The sequence below is a fragment of the Crocuta crocuta genome, unplaced genomic scaffold (genome assembly GCF_008692635.1).
Source record: "Crocuta crocuta isolate KB4526 unplaced genomic scaffold, BGI_CrCroc_1.0 scaffold36, whole genome shotgun sequence".
Taxonomy (NCBI): domain Eukaryota; kingdom Metazoa; phylum Chordata; class Mammalia; order Carnivora; family Hyaenidae; genus Crocuta; species Crocuta crocuta.
Window position 1 is genome coordinate 12,668,786 of NW_027532203.1, and position 19,999 is coordinate 12,688,784.

The 19,999-nt window shown below is 36.7% G+C and overlaps 1 protein-coding gene and 1 non-coding gene across 2 annotated transcripts in view; both read right to left on the reverse strand.

The window, feature by feature from the left end:
• Positions 1-19,999, reverse strand: part of DCC (DCC netrin 1 receptor) — a 750,532-nt gene that overhangs the window by 347,583 nt on the left and 382,950 nt on the right. The window contains exon 8 of the mRNA XM_077777558.1: positions 6,204-6,360. Within this exon, the coding sequence (XP_077633684.1) occupies positions 6,204-6,360 (157 nt within the window). The remainder of the gene's footprint in view (positions 1-6,203; positions 6,361-19,999) is intronic.
• On the reverse strand, positions 8,657-8,762 carry LOC144242774 (small nucleolar RNA U13). The gene has a single exon (XR_013338466.1). It is a non-coding gene; the product is annotated as a small nucleolar RNA U13 (small nucleolar RNA).

The window sequence follows — 19,999 nt, forward strand, 5'->3', positions numbered from 1 at the left end:
AATATGATGAACCACATTATTCCCATAACTCAGCTCAAAACTGAAAATCACAACCAGTGCTTATTATTATTTTGTAGCAAATACTAAGTATTATATTGTTTCATGGAGTCAGGATGTATTGTGACAGTACTGCAGAAACTTGATAATGTTTTTCGGTTATAGAATATAAGAAAAAGAAAAGAATTAACAATTACTCCAAGGATTTGGGCCTGAGTTATGAGAAATAGGTAGATTTTGCTGAGATGGGGAAATCTGTGGAATAATAAAGTCTTTGGAGGGGAGTTGAAGAAAAACAAGTATTTGGTTTTGTTGATAAGTTGTAGATGCCTATAAGAAATCAAAAGTTGAGAAATCAAGAAGGAATTTTGATGTATGATTCAGGACTGCAGGTAAAAATTTAAGAACAGAGATATAAATTTGGAAGACATTGGCATAATATAAAGACTGACAAAATATAAAGACACAAATGGGGGAAAAAGGGGAGGTTTTCAAAGCCTGGGATCTGGAGCAATCTGATATTCACAGCTCAGCATGTTTGAAGTAAATATTTGATTACTTAGTTTAGAGTAGAGTCAGGAAAGTGTGTAATAGAACTCAGGGGAACAATAAATGCCATGAAAGGGGAAGTGATCAAATATGACACAATTTGCTTACTGACCAAGTAATGTGAGAACTGGAAATTAACTGTTAAGTTTAGCAACAGGGAGGTCACCGGTCAACCCAGTAAAGGGGACTTGCAGTGAAATGCTAGGGACAGAACCATGACTGAAATACCAAAGAAGGTATTGGAGTGAAGTCACACAGGTCAAGAAATGAAGAGAATAGAGAACAGAGTGGTAGAGGAGGGAAAAACAAAATCGAGGGAAAATTTGTTGAGATGGAAATACAAGTGCAGGTATGTATGATGATGGACATGACCCAGCAGAGTGGGAAAAACTCATAATGAGGGAGAAGAAGAAGCTCTGTTGTTTCATTTCAAGAAAGGATGGAATCCAGAGCATGGGCAGATTTTTTTATAGAAATTTGAGGGGATAAATGATATGCTTACATACATGCTTAGGTTTGTAAGTTAGATAAGGAAGCTTGTACAACTCTCCTTCTGATTGCTACTATTTTCTAGGAAATCAGAAGCAAGGCCAGCTGAGAGTAAAGGAAAGAGGAAGAATGTTGGAGGTTTGAGAAGAAAAAGGTGTGAAATACAAGTAGGAGCATGTTGTGAGAGAGACTGCCTGATACTAATATAATCTCTAGCAGCATTAAGGGGCAACTTAATATGAGTAGTTCTGAATTTAAAGACTAGTCAGCATAATAATACATTTTCTTCTACTTATATTCAGCTACAGGACAAGTAGAGAGTAGGTAGAAAATAACATTTACTTGAGTTGGCTTTCGCCAAGAAATTAACATGAAATTAAAGAACAGCAAGCAAAACTTTGGTGTGTATCATTGTTTATAATAATAATTCATGGGGTTTTAGTTGTTTAATACCCAAAGGGAAACACAAAGGATGAGGGAACCAAGAAAACATCACAGAATCAACAAATTGTAGTTCCCTGTGGAATCAAAGGTTTGCTGTAACCAGTGTCCTAAATGGAAGACAGGAAAATAAGGGTCTAGAGAGTGAGATAAGAGAAGGATCTGTGACGGACACCTGGGTGGCTCAGTCAGTTAAGCATCTGACTTCAGCTCAGGTCATGATCTCACTGTTCATGAGTTTAAGCCCCATGTTGGACTCTGTGCTGACAGCTCAGAGCCTGAAGCCTGCTTTGGATTCTGTATCTCCCTCTCTCTCTGCCCCTCCTCCATTCATTCTCTCTCTCTCTCTCTCTCAAAAATAAACATCAAAAAATTTTTTTACAAAGAGAAGGATATATGAAATTGAGATCATGAAAATGTTGCAGGGATTGATGTTGACAAGGACCATGACTAGCCAAGGGGTTGTGGAGAATTGATCCATGGGCTTGAAAGATAAAGATTTCAATGGATAGGGAAAGAATATAATGGTCTATAAGTAGGAAACAGTGAGAGGCTATGAAATAGTTCATACAAAAATAGCAACTTACTATTATTGCTATTATTATTATTACCAATTTAGAGTCTTATTTTCAGCCTATTTTCCATATTGTCCCTGAACTAACACTATTCTGAGCCCCCCTATTCTGCTGGTACCATGACTGCCCTGGATGCTTTGCTTAAATTCTTTCAGTTAATTCTTATAGCAATTCTGAGAGGTATACTTCATCTTTCTTTTGACCATCATAGCAGGAAGATGTCTTTCACATAATTAAATGTTCAAAAGTCAGACATCTGGTAAACAGTAGTATCATTTTCAAATCATTTCAAATATACATATATATGTATGTATCTATACATATATATTTAATGTTTATTTATTTTTGAGGGAGACAGAGAGAGAGCACAAACAGTAGAGGGGCAGAGAAAGATTGAGACACAGAATCCGAAGCAGACTCCAGGCTCCAAGCTGTCAGCAAAGAGCCCGACAGAGGCTTGAGCCCAGGAGCTGCGAGATCATGACCTGAGCTGAAGTTGGACACTTAACTGACTGAGCCACTCAGGCACCCCTAGACTTAAGTGACATATTTTTAACCATTGTAAGTTACAGGAACTACACTCTACCTATATATAGATTGGACATGGACTTCCATTCAAAGGACTTGGTAAGTTATTATGTACATGTCTTTATCTAGAAATTTTATAATATGTACATTTAAGAACATTCACAATTTTTTCAGAGTAGAGTAAGTGATCCAAACTGTATTTCAGACAGATACCTAGAGACAGTGAGGAGAATGGATTAGAAGGCAAGAAGCTATTGTCAGAGATCAGATCAGTGATGACGGAGATAATAAAGGGGGCATGGCTGAGATATGGCCAAGGGAGAGGTGACAAGACAGGATGACTAATGACAGAGCTGAGATACCAGGAGGAATAAAATATGACTTGGGGTTTTGTTTGGCCAACAGGATAGGAGGCATTAACATAAACCAAGAAAAGAGAGGAAACTGTATTTAAGGAGGAGACAATGAGTATAGTCTGGGGAAAGGTAAATTTAAGGTGGTACCAGGAAATCCATGTGGCAACATGAAGACAACTGGGCAAGAATTATTACCTGTGTTTTCCACAGCTGTGCATACTGAGATCCAAAGACTATGAGACTCATAAGGACACAGAGTTTAAGAGCTGAGGATAAGACTAAGACAAATGAGTACTTCTTTGTGGGAATAAATGATATTGGGAAACACAGGCTATATGTGTAGTACATATATTTCTTTCATTTGAAAGTCAGGTCAAATTATCAAAGAAAATAGAAACTTAACATAATATACTTTACTGCTGTGGGCTAGAAAGGAGAGCATTTTGAGACACAGCATGAGAAAAGTTCTACTGTTCCTTCTGATTATCATGCTGTACTAAATACCACTCTGGCGAGCCCAAGCTATATTGTCCCTTTTGAATTTTGAGTTTAAAGCACTCACACATTTGAGAGACTAGACTAAGCCTCACTCTTGAATTCTGGCTTCTCCCCTCTAGTTAATTCTTCTACAGAAGAATGAATGGTGAAAGCCAGGACTACTGTGGGCACAGCCCTGTGAACAAGCGGGTCCCTCTAGGGCACTTGTCATTTCTTTTTCTTTTCTTTTCTTTTCTTTTCTTTTCTTTTCTTTTCTTTTCTTTTCTTTTCTTTTCTTTTCTTTTCTTTTCTCTCTCTCTCTCTTTCTCTCTTTCTTCCTTTCTACTTCTCTCTTTTCTCTCTTTTCATTTCCTTTTCACTTCCCCCAGGCTGCTACCATCCCCCAAACATTCCTTCTCTGTAGAAGTATCCTACAGGCTACAACTCCCTTGGCTGGCAAACTTTACAGAAAGTGAATGCAGTTCTCATTCAAGGATGAAAGAAGCTGCCACATCTCAGAACCCCTTGTCGACCCATTAGTGTCCATTTTAGATTGGTTATATATAAGAGAAAGTTTAACATGGAAAGGATGATATGGAACTCAGGACTTCGCCAAATCAACAGAAAGACGTTTATATAGATTGTAGTTGCCCTACCCAAGTCCTCATCTGCTGAAGGACATAATGATGATGTTCTGTCCTTCTGTGACCTTCTGTGAGAGGCACTGTAGACCTGCAGAGAACATTTGTCAATAGGTGTTCCTCTCTAAAGAATCTTGCGATTTGGTGACACAATGTTTCTCTGAAACAAATTGAGTTTTTACATGCTGATCTCTTCGATTGCCTTTAATTGGCAATACAGACAATCCAAAAGTTGATGAGGTGGAGAGAAAGTAAAAAATGTCCAAGGAATAGAATGGAAAGTCTATTTTGAAAGCTTCCTTGCTTTTCTGATTCCTTTTTTTTTTTTACGGATTTATTTCAATCTCAGAAATGCAGTGTAATATTAGTTTCTGGTATCTGATTCCTTCTAAGTGAAATGTTTACAGAGTGGCTTTATGCTTTAATCTTAAATAAAATTTCTCAAATACTGAACATGCTTATATTCAAACGTGCTTGCTCAAATGTCAGTAATTAATAATATATAATAATGATACCAGTTATATACACATTTAAGTAAATATTACAAAATGCCATTTCAAACAAGAGGTTTTTTATGTGAAAAACCTCTCTGCTAAGCCTCACTTAAAGTGTTGGGTAAATTAATCAAAATCTTTTTTATTTAAAAAAGTGTTTTTTTAATCTATAATATACAGGCAGCAAAATAAGAGAATTATCATAGTGAGAAAGCAAACCTATGGAGCTGGTATTTGCCTGAGGGTATGTGCCTATCAATAGAAGTCTAGAGCTAGAAGTTTTAGAAACCAATAGGAGAAGAGAATAGGAAATGAAGCTTGCAGATAAAGTAGGGTATATGGTTTGATTAGAGAACTTTACATACAGCCAGGATCCTGAAAGAGCAAATCTCAAAGGGTGAACTAGAAATTAGCCTCTGGAGAGAACTGGTGAATCTACAATCTAAGCCTTAGCTTAGTTGAAACAGAACAACCACACAAAAAAATCTTAGAAATCCTTACCACAAGTTTGCATTTACTCATATAAGTTGATATGTTAAAAATAACAGAAAAACAAATGTTATCCTATTTAGTGGACTTTCTCATAAGCAATAAAATATCAGCATGAGACCCATATGGACCAAATAAACTTTAACAAAATTCTGGTTTACTGTGCTCTCAATTTGGTAAAGCACATTCTCCCATAAAATTGTTCATTAATACTTGGTCTCAAAAATTCTCTCAGAGAAATTTCTAAGGATTAGAATTAACAATCAAGAACCACCCATACATGAAAAAGAAACAAGCTAGTATGAGGAAGAGTAAGCAGAAACAAATAGCTCAATTATACTCACAAGGACTGCAGATATTAGAATAATCAAACATGGAATACAAACTAAGTTTAATAAATTTAAAGAAATAGAAAGATATTATACAGTTTATTCTTATAGAAGCGATTGGAATCTATTCAACATCTATGTTAGGCTTACAAAGCAAACTCCAAAATCTTAAAATCATGAAATATTTCAAGGAGAAAATGTTGAGAAAAATCAAGAATGGCAATAGATTATAATCTTAAAATCAGACATATACAGATCACATTTGCCTACAAGTGACAAGTGAAAAGAGGAATAACATTTTTACTAGACACTCTTGTCTGGTGTTTACACGTTAGGATTATAATTTAATCCTAAAAAAAAAACTTTGCAAGCTAAAGTATTATTGTTTACTCTTTATTCCACAGTAAAGTCAGTCTCAAAGAAGTTATGTGGTTTTCTTGAGACCACTTGATGTCACTGACAGAGTTGGGATTCCAACTTGGGCACCCTATTCTATCAATATACAGCTGAATTCTGGTCTCTGCTCATTACTTTGAAAACCAAGGACATAAAAAAGCTGATTATCTAAGTTCATATGCTTGTCTTTCTTCAAGGAAGTTTCTGATAAATGACTTCATTTGATTCTATAAAGAATCCCATTGAACACAGACACACACACACACAAACACACAAACACACACAGGCAATGGAGATACATCATCTTCACCTCCTAATGAATGATGGGCAGAGCCGAGATACCACATGGTATCCAAAGTACCTTCTCAAGATCTCCTCCAGGTGCCTTTATGCCACAGAACACATCTAAAGAGGTGCTAGATTAGGGACTGGCATGACCTACCTGTTGTCACCTTCTCTGGAGAAAAAGACCGTGAAGGTTTGTATGTTCCCTTTTGCTTCTGCAGGTGGGCGCCAGCTGAGACGGACAAACCGACTGGAAACCAACACAGGGACCACATCTCTGGGAGCAGAAGGGAGGACACTGGAGCTTGGGACAGCTAGGGAGGAAGGAGAGGAGGCTGTCAGAGGTGTGGTGCCATGGGTGGAAAACATGCAGGAAGGCAGAGCAGATCCATTAGCAAACATAGAATGAGCCACTCATAGATTCTAAAGGAAGTAAGAAACCAGGAAAACAAAGAAACAGTAAGTGGAATCAAAGGGATATTATAATTTCGTAGAGCTTATGAGGGGGTGGTTAATCAATAACATATACGATCTTACTGCATATTTATCCTCTTTCCATTACTCATGGGATCCATGACCATTAGCAAGTGTTCTGTTTAGGCATGATGCAGAGAACATAGCTATGGTGAATGCCTCAGGTAACCAAGCAGTTATTACAGAACCTCATTCCACTCAGCCTGTTTACCCTTTTGTAGACACAAATTGAAGAAATAGCAAATCAAAGTCATGGAAGCTAAGAAAAATAGAGAGTTCTTACTTATAGACTACCTTCTAGAAAGGAAATGAAATGACAGGAAAAAACTTTCCACCAGACATAAAGATACACAACCACCCCATGCTTGTAGAGTATCACTGCATGTATAGCAAAATTTGACAAATGGTTATTCACAGGAATAAATCATCCACAATTAGAGAACTTGTTTTTTAAATATTTGGGGCATTTACAATCTGTAAAGAAATTTTCTATCAGATGTGTGTGTGTGTGTGTGTGTGTGTGTGTGTGTGTGTGTGTGAATTCATCATTCATTTTCCTATTTTTTCAAGTCCCCAAGGGGAGGAAACGTTTCATCCTGACAGGTGATGTCTAGCCCCAATCACAAGGACCCATTTGCCTACATTTAGTCTTCAAACTGGATTCTACGGGCTATTTTCTTCAGTTCTTTTCAAAGTTAGTCTCCATCCTTGCATTCACTTTCTCTCGGAACTGGCCGAGTCACTATTCCTGCTGTGCACTACACTCCTATTAGCTGGAAAATCCACTGGGGTGAGGGGCGTATCGTCTTTTCCAGTTGTTCCAGAAACATTATTAATTGGCATTGCATACCAGTTATATAGAAAAGAAGTTTAAAAGAGCTGCAGAAAGCTTTCAGAGTTATTTCTGGCTCCATAGATACTTAGTACTTCTTTATAGGTAAAATTCTCCCTTGCTTTTTTTCGGTCAACATAGTATTTGAAACAAATGGCAGACTGGTAGCAAGTTACTCAGTCTTTTGTGGCAGAGTGATGAGGAGGAGACGACTGATGCCTGGACATGTAGCATCTTTCTCAAAAATGTGGGTGATATGAAGCCTCCTGAAAAAAACCTGCACTTCCACACAACAGAGACATCTCAAACTAGCACACTGAAGTGAATTTATCTTCCCCACCCTCTTAACTGGCCACTCAGCCTGCTTCTCTCCCTGGGCCACTCAACTCAGTTGTGTCTGCACTGTTCTCTCAACTGTACAGCCCAGAAACCTAACACGTATCTCCCTACCCTTGACTCTCTCTCACTCATTCCTTCTAGGGTTCCTCCTCCTGGACATCAGGTAAATCTGCTCTGTGTTACCTCCACTGCCACGCTTAGAGCCACACCATCATTTTATCTCGTCAGAACTGCCACAGCTGTCTTCAAGCTCCTTTTCTTCCCCTCTCTCCTCTCCCTCAAATGTATCCTCCGTACAGCCTCCCGGATAAGCTTGTAAAAAGACACATCTGGTCCTATCCATCTACTATTAATTTACTCTCAGTGTCTACTCTTTACCTCAAGGAATCTTCAAACTTCAAAATCAGCTACTGGCCTAACTCCCATCTATCACTTTTCTTAGTTTGGCTTCCTGCACAAAGAGGTTCTAAGAAAAGGATTTAAAACAAATAGTTTATTTGGAACCAGATCCAAAGAACTACCGGGAAGTAGGGAAGTGAGACAGCAGGGAGTGAGGGCTAGAAAAAGTGAGTTATCTGGCAGTCAGCATACTGGGAAACTGAATGGCAACTCCACTGGGGTCTCTGGGGGCCAGTGTGGCACAGGCCTAGAAATTATCTATTCTGAGGGAAGCAAGCTGAGATATTTATCTACCACTCCTCCACCACTGGTTGAGGGTGATTCCAAGGGCATTAGCTTTCCTGCACAATAGCTTAGTGTGTTCCTATTGTCAGAAAAATACCACTTTGGGGCAAGGCTTGCAAGGTTTCCACAGTAAGCAGCATCCCTTAGCTCTACTCATCTACAAAGTATTCACAGAGCACCTCTCCAATGCCAGCCCCTCCAGGCAGAGGAGACAGTGGTGAACAATAGATGAAGACATTCCTCATGGATCTCACATGGAGGTTCCCTGGCATTTCCCCCCACCTCAGATGGGTAATGTGCTGATGTCATAACTAGGTTGGAGGGAAGCACATGTCACATGACAATGTGAACACCCAATCATCACACCTATACGAACAACAACAGGATCTGGAGGCTCCCTGGATTTTTGCTGCTTGGACTAAGCAGGCTCTCCCCATGGGTATACACGGGTGATTCCCCTAACCCTTCACCCAGTAGCTCCCACTCTACCTGACCCATCTTGTTCACCTAACTCCTGCTACCCCCCATTGCTCAGTTTAGAGTCATTTCCTCTGGAAAAACTGACCCAAAATATTTGCAAAATATCTATAGATAGTTAATATCTGTAATATAACAAAAATGTTGAAAGATCAATAAACTAATAAAGAAACTTATTTTAAAGTAGGGTTCAACCTGGCAGTAAAAGAAATGTGCACTAAAATAAAATCTAAAAATCTGTCAGAATAAACTTTTTAAAAAAAATCTGCCAGAGTAGCAAGACTTACTTGCTAAACAACTTGCTAAACATAATAAAGAATGTTGGTGCCTAGAGTTAGCCAGGATGTGACACTCTCTTACACTGTCAGTTGATGTTTGTAAGAGTATAGTCTTTTTAGCAGTTCATTTGGCAAAATCCTTTAAAATGAAAAATATTCATACCATGTGACCAAATATTCACAGGTCTACAAATTTATCTATTAAAAAAAATGCCAAGTAACCTAGGCATCCCTGTGAAATCATAGCTCATTTTTTTCAAAACGTAATACCTATACATCTTACTGGTGTAAAGTGAATGAGATCCTTACTAGATTTTTTTTTTACAAAAGATTTTCTAAAAACAAAATGTGATCAATGATGACTTGCAAAAATCTTTGGAGAATTCTCAAGAAGTTAGACAAGTTACTTTGAAAAGAGAAGGAGACAAATTTTCAGTTCCTTTTTCCTCAAAAGCACCTCATGTAGAGATGACATCACATCAAAAATGAGTTTATTTCCCCACCCATTTTAGGGGCTGCCAAGAAGGAGAGCAATGGAAGTCTGCACACAGATGTTTTTCTCCTCAGGCTTCCAGGAGTGCCGTCTCACAAAACTAGTCTAGATGCAGACGACACAGATAAAGTTCAGAATAGAAATAATCATGGACTCTTTTACCTCAATTTAAACAGTCCTCGTATGAAAAGGAATGGACACATTTTTTAACAAAGAGATGGCTTCTTTCTTTATACAGGGAATTAATTTTGTTCGTACTAATCCTTCATGCTCTCTCTCAACAGTAACTCGTCTTCACATAAGGTCTCAATAAGGAACAAATCAGGACTTTTTTCCTTTGCTCTTGGAGACCTAATCTCCAGTCTGTACCTAATCTCCCTGGCCCATTACTGTTGCCATGGTTACAGCTTCTTTATCTGTTGTCATGGAGAAGAAGAAGTGAATTTACCACCCTGTAACATAGTCTTATTTATTTATTTTTTGTAAGAATCTCTTTTTTAAAAAAATTATCATAGTAAAATCCAGGAAAAGGAAGTGATTTCTGAAAATAATAAAAATCAAAAGAATAGTTTTAAAACTTTGGTTTCTAAATTATTAATTATAATTTCTATTACTACTATTACTACTACTACTACTATTTTATAGCAAGATTGCAATAGCCTTGGTAACAATTACATTATTGGGTTAATTTTTCTATAAAGCCATGTTCCGTCTAGATATCAGAGGTTTTTTCTCTCTCAGTATTTTACTATATGTTTACAGACATTAGTTTTCCTCTGAGCTTATTAACTATCTGACCTCCACTTGCTATGAGGCACATGAAAGATAGGATGTATTCACAAAAACATAAAAATATTTAATTTGTGTTAAGCATCAAACAACCGATAGGCTTACTTCCTTATCATTCCCCTTACTGTTAACTAAAATACTATAAACGTGGGGCCTGCAGATCGAATAGATGCTTTTTTTCACTGCATCTCCTTATTAGCTTGAAGATTTAAGTAAAATATAAATAGATAACGTTAATGAAATTACAGGAACATTTAACTGTCCTCAGGGCAAACTCTATTTCTTTTCCTTTTGTATTCTTTTCTTATTGTTCCCTTGACTCCAAATTCTACCTTTTAGTTGTTCAAATAGAGAAGTAGATAAAATTTAAATCTTGGTTTAAAGTTTCCGTAGTTCACAAAGTAATTTCACAAACTTACCAAAAAGAAACTCAGCTGTATGTGTGAAATTACAAAGAATAACATTTTTTTCTAAAGCTTCATGTTTTTCAAAATTCAAAGAATCATGGCTTTTGAGCTAGTATATTGAGAACTTTAGTAAAACTAAGAAATGTAAATTAAAATAAACAGTGATTTGAAGTCATTTTTTAAGTTTATATGAGACAAAAGTTAATGATCTCCATAACGTTTCATTAAATCTTAATCTTTACATAAAATAATTTATTGGGTTAGTATCTAAAATTGAATAATCAACATTTATTGAATGTCTATCAAGGTCTTACTGTTATGTTTGAAATGAAGAATTATTTATTTTTATACTGTGGATTTTTCCCTAAGAAAATAGGGAACTAATTTTAAGACATAAGGTGTATACACGTAAGACAATTACTAAGTTTGAGATAGTTTCTTGTTTTTTTAGTTTTTGATGTTTATTTATTTTTGAGAGAGAGAGAGAGAGAGAGAGCAAGCACCCAAGCAGAGAAGGGGCATAGAGAGAGGGAAACACAGAATCTGAAGCAGGCTCCAGGCTCTAAGCTGTCAGCACAGAGTCCAACATAGGGTTGGAACTCACCAACCATGAGATCATGACCTGAGCCGAAGTCGGATGCTTAACTGACTGAGCCACTCAGACACACCAAGATAGTCTCTTATTTTTAAACAAATTCCATCCTAAATTTTCAGTAGGATGGTTGTTTAGAAATCAGAACACATTTTCTCACTAAACCATTTCTATTCTCTTCCCAGAAACCTATTATTTTACAGATCTATTATTTTACCAACTGTCATAGTAGTAGTGCTATAGAATTGGATCATGCATGTATGCATTTTCTTTGATAAAATCAATTTATGTAACCAATCATTAATCCATTCAGTATTCATAGATGGATTAATACTTGTAAGGCATTGCATGAAGGACTGTTTTAATCTATCCCCCAGATCCGGGGAGGAAAGCCAGCTTAGTAATGGGTAAGTCTCCCTGCCCGAGTTTCACTGTCAGGGACCTATCTCCTCTCACCTCTCACATTGACTCTCCCAGCTCAGCTCTATGTTCTCAGTTGTCTTGGACAGCGGTAAGCCTGAGAAGGATGCAGTGGAAGGTCTCTGGGATCACTGACCTTAATTAGTTCCATGAAGACCTGATATTTTCACCTCTGTTACTTTTGTGTGCCACAGCCTGAACTGAAATACTTCCCTTCAATGGCTCTTCGGCTCTGACCTGGGCTTCTCTTTCAGATTTCTGTTCAGGTATCACCTCACTGATTCCAACCCTGGCTTTGGAGCCTCTAAATCTGGACATTCACAGGCCTGGGTGAAGTCCCCTGTAGGCACTTCCTACCCTGAACTGCAATGGCGTAGTCACTTTTTGGTATCCTATACCAAATTATATTCTCTGTAAATGTAGAAAGCAAGTCTAAACTGTTCATCACTTTAATCCCTTAATCTAGCACCACACATTTAGTGACATACTATGTATCCAATAGTCTTGCAGTGTTAGCTGAGTGAAAGGTATTGCAAAATTGTGAAATTATAATGTTGAGATTTTGATGAGAAAATTCCCTTTCTGAACCCTCAAAAATGGGTATTTGAGATTATGTACTGGGAAGGAACTGAGCTATTACGACAAGCTGGTCATACTAATCATGATTACTCTGCTAATAAATTACAAAGTAGATTCAAAAATTGGACTCAGAGAAAGGTTCCAAGGGGATGAAGGTTTACAATGAGACTATTTCATTTTGTACCAAATGAGAGGTGAACATGTTCCTAAAATCCAACTATGTGTCAAACAATGTGGAAGATGTGTTCATACAGGAGTAATATCTAAGAGGAATAATGTTTTCATTAAGAAGTAGATCAGATGCCTAAAAAAAGTTCATTTGGGTTAACTTGTACATCCAGAAAAGAGTCTGGGGATCTGCTAGAGGAAGTGTGATTCTTATCCCAAAACCATATATCAAAGAGAATTGACAGGCCAATGTTGCCTGGTAATAAGTAACACCTATGGCCACACAAAGATATACGGTGAAAAAAACATCTGGAAGGTGGTATTATACCAGCAGAAATAACTACAACCTCTCAGAGTTTGAGGTCTTTTCAAAAGACAAAATGAGAAGAAAATAATATCTGGTAAATTGGTCAATCTACATATGTGTAAATGAATTGTATTCTTTATTTTCACTTTGTTTATTTACAAAAGTACCTTTTAAAAGGGTTTATCCAAAATGAAGCAGATCTCAGGCAGGTTGGGAAGGGGGCTAGTCCATTATTTATGTAAACTAATGGACTGGACTAGAAAGTTGCAATTAAATAGAAGGGGTGTTGGATCCCTGCTCTACTACTTTGTAACTACATAACTTGGAAATTTAGTTTCTCTGAGACCTACCCTGCACATTTGAAAACAGATTCAATTTATTTGACATGCAGGGCTATGTGCGGATATAAACTGGGCTTAAGGGCTACTCACAGAACCTAGCATATGATATGTATTCAGGGAATGGTTATTATTACTTATCTGTATTCAGGTCCAGAAAGTAGAAAGTCTGCTTCTGCTGGCCTAGTTTCATGATATCTGGTTGGAAATCTAGGATCCCTACCAGAAGGGCTTTGGGAAGGATCTGGGCAAATCTGGTAGGTCAAGTGAGCTGGGTCCAAGGATGCTTCCTCCTTGCAAGGATAAGACTTGGTCAGCTAAATATCTCTCCCTATTTCCATTACTGGGTTGCAAAGAAAATTTATCCTTTGTTTTCCCCTTTTTTTTTTAATTTTTTTTTTAATGTTTTATTTATTTCTAGGAGAGAGAGAGACAGCGTGAGCAGGGGAGGGTCAGAGAGAGAGGGAGTCACAGACTGAAACAGGCTCCAGGCTCTGAGCTGGCAGTCAGCACAGAGCCCGACGCGGGGCTCGAACCCACGAACCGCGAGATCATGACCTAAGCGAAAGTCGGACGCGTAACCGACTAAGCCATCCAGGCGCCCCAGTTTTCCCTTTTTTGTCAACCCACATGTCTACTTCAGCAAGAATGTACTTCATTTCAGGTTTCTTCATTCTCTGTATTTTCTTACTGCTCTTTCCATCTGTCACTATTCCAAGGCTTTGTAAGACTAACTTTAAACATCTCTCTCATCAATGTCTCTTCCTGGCATCTTTCACCAACTGTAGGAAAACTCCGCTTGTACCCAGTCCCCAGCTTCTTTTGTTTCCAACCTTTCCGTTGAGTTTATGTCACTGAATTTCTAGTCATTATTTAACCCTTCTCCACATCTAGGGACCTTGAATGTGTCATTGCAATCATTCCCCTGTCACCATAGCTTCCTCTAGGGATAAAGACTGACAAGCTGTGACATCTCTCCTCCCATCTCTCATGTGCCTTCATCAATGTCCACCTTATCCCAGCCATATGGCGCTTTGTCCCAGGCTGCCCTGCGATCCTCTTCTCTAGCCACGAAGAACATCTAAAGAACACATGCATTGCTGATACAAATCAGTATGGTGGGCTGTAAGAGGCAGTGTTTTTCCGTGCAATTCCTTTGATAATAAGACACTACCAAAGTAAAGTAGCTAACAAGCTGTGTTGTTAAGAAAAAATAATTGAATCAGTGCTAGGTAGTCTTAGGTTTTTTTTTTTTTTTAAAGTAACTGATTTTTTTTCAGTAAGAAACTCAAGTAAAAGTAAGTTGAAAACAATACAAATTAAGTAGGAAGAATTAAAAATGTTGCAAATACTATTAAGAACTTTTACTGTCTCTGGATACCCAGTGACAAAACAAACAAACAAACAAACAAACAAACAAAACTTGCAATCACATTTGATGACTCATTGATTTCTACTAATGGGAAACTTCCACCTTTGTCCATAGGATTTAAAATAAATTTTAAAATACTTTATTTAAAGTTACTGTAAAAGTGTACCTGTAGAAATGGTCCTTGGCAGGATGGGCTAGTTTCAATGTTCTGAAATGTCTCTGAGAATCAGAGTTTCAGAATGACCCACTCACCAAATGCTATGTTTCTGATAGACAAGAAGAGAATGGGTGTGGGAGGCAGCATCTCAGGCCGGGAGCACATTGCCAGGGCCTGGAGGTTTATTAAGCATCTGTGTGCAGTGCACTTGGCTCTAACCCCTAGCTACTCATCCTCGAATTTTATAGCCACCAAAGCAAATTAAAGGGAAATAAAAAGAATAAAAGAGGATATAAAACTAAGATAAATTATTACTTATTCCAATTAATTTTATAGAAGTAGAGCCTTATATCCCCACTACGAAGCCACTGAAAAACTACAGGGGCACACAGAATGCATATGAAAGATGTTTCCTTAGAACACTGTTTCTTTTTGAGTTTGTCCTTCAAGAGCCTATATATATCAGAGAAAGAGAAAGAAAGATGGAGGCAAAGGGAGAGAGACAGAGACAGAAAGAGAGAGAGCAAGCAGGAGTGAGGGAGGCTGTCCAATTCTGTTCTAGTCTCCTCTCTGGGAAGTGAGATGGTAAGCATGGAGAACTTGGAACCACAGGTGAGTGATCACTCATGTAAGCTCATCTTTTTTTCCCGCTTTTTTGATGTACTATAGTAAAGAAAATTATAAAGTGTAAACCATAAAAGAGGCTTATTGGGATACTTTCAACAACAGCCTAAATGTCAATCAACTGATGAATGGGTAAAGAAGACGTGGTTTGTATATACAGTGGAATACTACTTGGCAATGAGAAATAATGAAATCATGACATTTGCAGCAATATGGATGGAACTGGAAGGTATATGCTAAATGAAACAAGTCAGTCATAGAAAGACAGATATCATACGTTTTCACTCATAGTGGATCTTGAGAAACTTAACAGAAGACTATCGGGGAAGGGAAGGGGAAAAATATTTACAAACAGAGAGGGAGGGAGGCAAACCACAGAGAACTTTAATACAGAGAACAAACTGAGAGTTGATGGGGGCGGAGAGGGGAAAATGGGTGATGGGCATGGAGGAGGGCACTTGTTGGGATGAGCACTGGGTGTTATATGTAAGCAATGAACCATGAAATCTACCCCAAAAACCAAGAGCACACTTTATATACTGTATGTTAGCCAATTTGACAATACATTATATTTTAAAAAAGAAAAAAAAAAGCTTATTGGCATGAACCTAGTACTCATACTTCAAATACATTAAATAGGCAAACAAAAAGAATAACAATCAGAGATGGCTAAGTGATAAAAATATATTATATAATCATAAATTTTGTCTGTGCATCAAATTCCAGTATTCTTTCTGGCCAGTCTAAAGAGAACAGTATTAATTCCTACAGAAAAGATAGATCTTTTTGAAAGTCCTGTTTGATTTTTTAAATAACCAATAAATGTGTTGATTTGCCCAAAGACCCACATCAAATCATAGTTGGTAAATTTATTGAATAATTCCCAAAATATTGAATAATTCCAAATATAACATAGAACATGTGAAAATTCTGAAATATATCATATAGAAATTCAACTACAATAATAATCATGTCTATTTTAAGTTTCGTTCTTGGTTGCTATTATAACTAAAGCAAACTATATATTTTTGGCCTATGTTCACATGTTTATCATCGTCAAGAAGCATGATGGATGATATTTTTTTGGGGAGTAAAGTGAAAAGTAGCTGGACAGTTATCTTCCTGGCTGCAGATAGGTTGTAAGATTGCTACTACTAAGGTTCTATTACACTGGGAAACAACAATATCTTCCATCTTTGTCCCTTTTTCTCTTTGTTTTTCTACATATTTATTTCTGTCTTTTTTTCTCCAAAGCTGATTCATCTGAATCTGAGACAGTATTTGGAACCTAGTGGTAACCACACTGTTCACTTGGTGGGTAATAGCTGTGTTTAAAGATAACATAGTACAAAAAAAAAAAAGTTTGGAATTCGGATGTTAAAACAATGGAATTCTGTGCTAGAGTTACTACTGATTATATGACCTTATTATAATGCCTTCTGTCTCTGAGTTTTTATCGTCATCACAATGTATGGGAAGGCAGTAGTGGGAATATGACAAAATAACAACCCACAAATAAAATATTGATAAATATTATTATATTGAAACAAAAACTTCTATATGGAAAAGTATAATAAATGAGACTGAAAAATGCACGACAAACTGTAACAATATTTTTAATAATATTACAAAGGACTGCCTTTTCCAATATGCAAACAGCTGCCACAAATTAAACTAAGAAAAGAAAGTAACAAAGAATGAGAAAAGATGGAGAAATAGTATCAGCACATGAAACTTTCACTTCAATATGCTTGAAAGTTCCTGTTATTTCCTACTTAGAATAATTACTAAATTCACCAAAAATAATTATTTCACTATAAGGGATATCAACAAAAAATATAAAATACTGTGGCCTTCACCTTCAATAATGGAAACATTTTTTGGGTTTCAAAAGAGAAGAAAATGATCATTTCCCCAAACTCTGTTTACGTAATGTAAAGAGCAAATTGTATACTATATTCACAAGTAAATCTTTTGACAAAAGAGAAAAAAAATTACCTGTATAAAGTTGAGAGCTCAACTGAAATGTTACTGAATGTTACTGAAACATTCCAAAATTACTCATATTTAGTTTGGGATTCTGAAGCTAATTCTGTAATAAGCATGACGATATGGTTATGAAAGTTAACTAAATGGCCTCCAGTTCCCTCCATATTATAGTTGTGTCTGAACAGAGATCAAAATATGATATTTAAATAAATTCACTTAGGGATAACTAGAAAATAGAACAAACAATCAAAGTAAGATGTATTAAACGAGACTTCTGCACTCTCTGTTGCCCCTCTGTATCATAATCCAAACATGTAAAGTATCTCCCCTGGAGTCCTCTTATGTACAGATAAGTCATGGGAAATTTGGTGACTGTATGAGTTTTATTGTTGAACTCTCTCTGAGCAACCCACGTTCTCAAGGGAGGAGGTATTCTTCCACAGGCAGCAGCACTTAGCAATATTCCCTTCTAAATCTATCTGCATGCGTGCTGGAGAATTAACAAAGAATGTGTTATAATCTTACTAGATCTTGGTCAGATTGCTGATTGCAGCCATTAAAAAGAAAAGTAGGGAAGCTACAAAGTGGACTAGATGTAGTAACTTGTTTCCAAAGAAAAAAAGTAGGAAAAGGGAAAAATAGTAACTTGATGGTGAAACCCTGGCAAACTTAGTTCTGCTGACGAAAGTCTAGGTCATCATAATGTACCAATGTTGGTGTCTTACCTTTTTATTTTTATTTTCCATTTTAGTTTTAATTCCAGTATAGCTACCATAGAGTGTTACAGTTGTACAATATAGTAATTCAACAATTCTATATGTTCCTCAGTGTTCATCACAAATGCATTCCCTAATCTCCTTCACCTATTTCACTCATTCCCCACTCACCTCTCCTCTGATAACCCTCAGTTTTCTATAGTTCAGAGTCTGTTTCTTGATTTGTCTCTCTCTCTCTCTCTTTCTTTGTTTTGTTTCTTAAGTTCCACATATAAGTGAAATTATATGGTATTTGTCTTTCTCTGAGTGACTAATTTGACTTGGCATTATAATCTCTAGATACATCCATGTTGTTGCAAATGGAAAGATTTTATTCTTTTTTATGGCTGAGTAATATTCCATTATGTAGACCATTCACACACACACACACATCTTCTTTATCTATTCATCCAACAATGGACACTTGTTTGCTTCCATAATTTAGCTATCATAAATAATGCTGCAATACACATAGAGGTGCATATGTCCTTTCAAATTAGTGTTTTTGTATTCTTGAGGTACAGTAGTAGAATTACCGGATCATATGGTAATTCTATTTTTAGTTTTTTGAGGAATTTCCATAGAGTTTTCCACAGTGGCTGCACTAGCTTGCATTCCTGCTAACACACGTGTTCCTCTTCCTCCACATCGTCACCAACATGTTGTTTCTTGCGTTTTTATTTTAACCATTCTGACAGGTGTGAGGTGATATTGTGGTTTGATTTGTATTTTCATGATGATGAGTGATGTTGAGCATCTTTTCCTATGTCTGTTGGCCATCTGAATATATTGAATAAATGTCTGTTCATGTCTTTTGCCCATTTTGATTAGACTATTTGTTTTTTGGGTATTGAGCTGTGTGACATTTTTATATATTTTGGATACTGACCCTTCATCAGATATGTCATTTGCAAATATCTTCTCCATTCAGTAGGTTGTCTTTTAGCTTTTGTGGTTGTTTCTTTTGTTATTCAGAAACTTTTTATTTTGATGTTCCAATAGTTTATTTCTGTTTTTGTTTCTTATGCTTCTGGAGATATAACTAGAAAAAATGCTGCTATGGCCCATGTCAGAGAAATTACTGCCTGTGCTTTCTTCTAGGATTTTTACGGTTTAGGACTCACATTTAAGTCCTTAATCCGTTTTGAGTTTATTTTTGTGTATGATGTGAGAAAATGGTCCCATTTCATTCTTTTGCATGCTGCTGTCCAGTTATCCCAACACCATTTATTGAAGAGATTGTCTTTTCCTCATTGCATATTTTTGCCTCGTTTGTCTAATATTAATTGGCCATATAATTGTAGGTTTATTTCTGGGCTTTCTATTCTGTTCTATTGAATAGAACAGATTATTGTGTATTTTTGTGCCAGAACGTACTGTTTTGATTACTATGGCTTTTTAGTACATCTCAAAATCTGGAATTGTGATACCTCCAGATTTGTCTTTCTTTTTCATGATTGCTTTGGCTATTCGAAGTCTTTTGTAGTTCCATAAGAGTTTTAGGATTTTTGTTTTGTTTCTGTGAAGAATGCTGGTGTTAAGTTTGATAGGGATTGCATTGAATGTGTACATTGCTTTGGGTAGAATAGACATTTACCAATTTTGTTCTAATCCATGAGCATGGGATGTCTTTCCATTTCTTTGTATCATCTTCAATTCCTTTCATCAGTGTTTTATAATTTTCAGGGCACAGGTCTTTCATCTGTTGAGTTAAATTTATTCCTAGGTATCTTATTTTTGGTGAGGTTGTAAGTGGGATGGTTTTTTAAACTTCTCTTTCTGCTGCTTCATTATTAGTGTATAGAAATGCTACAGATTTCATTACATTTATTTTGTATCCTGTGATTTTACTAAATTCATTTATCAGTTGTAGCAATTT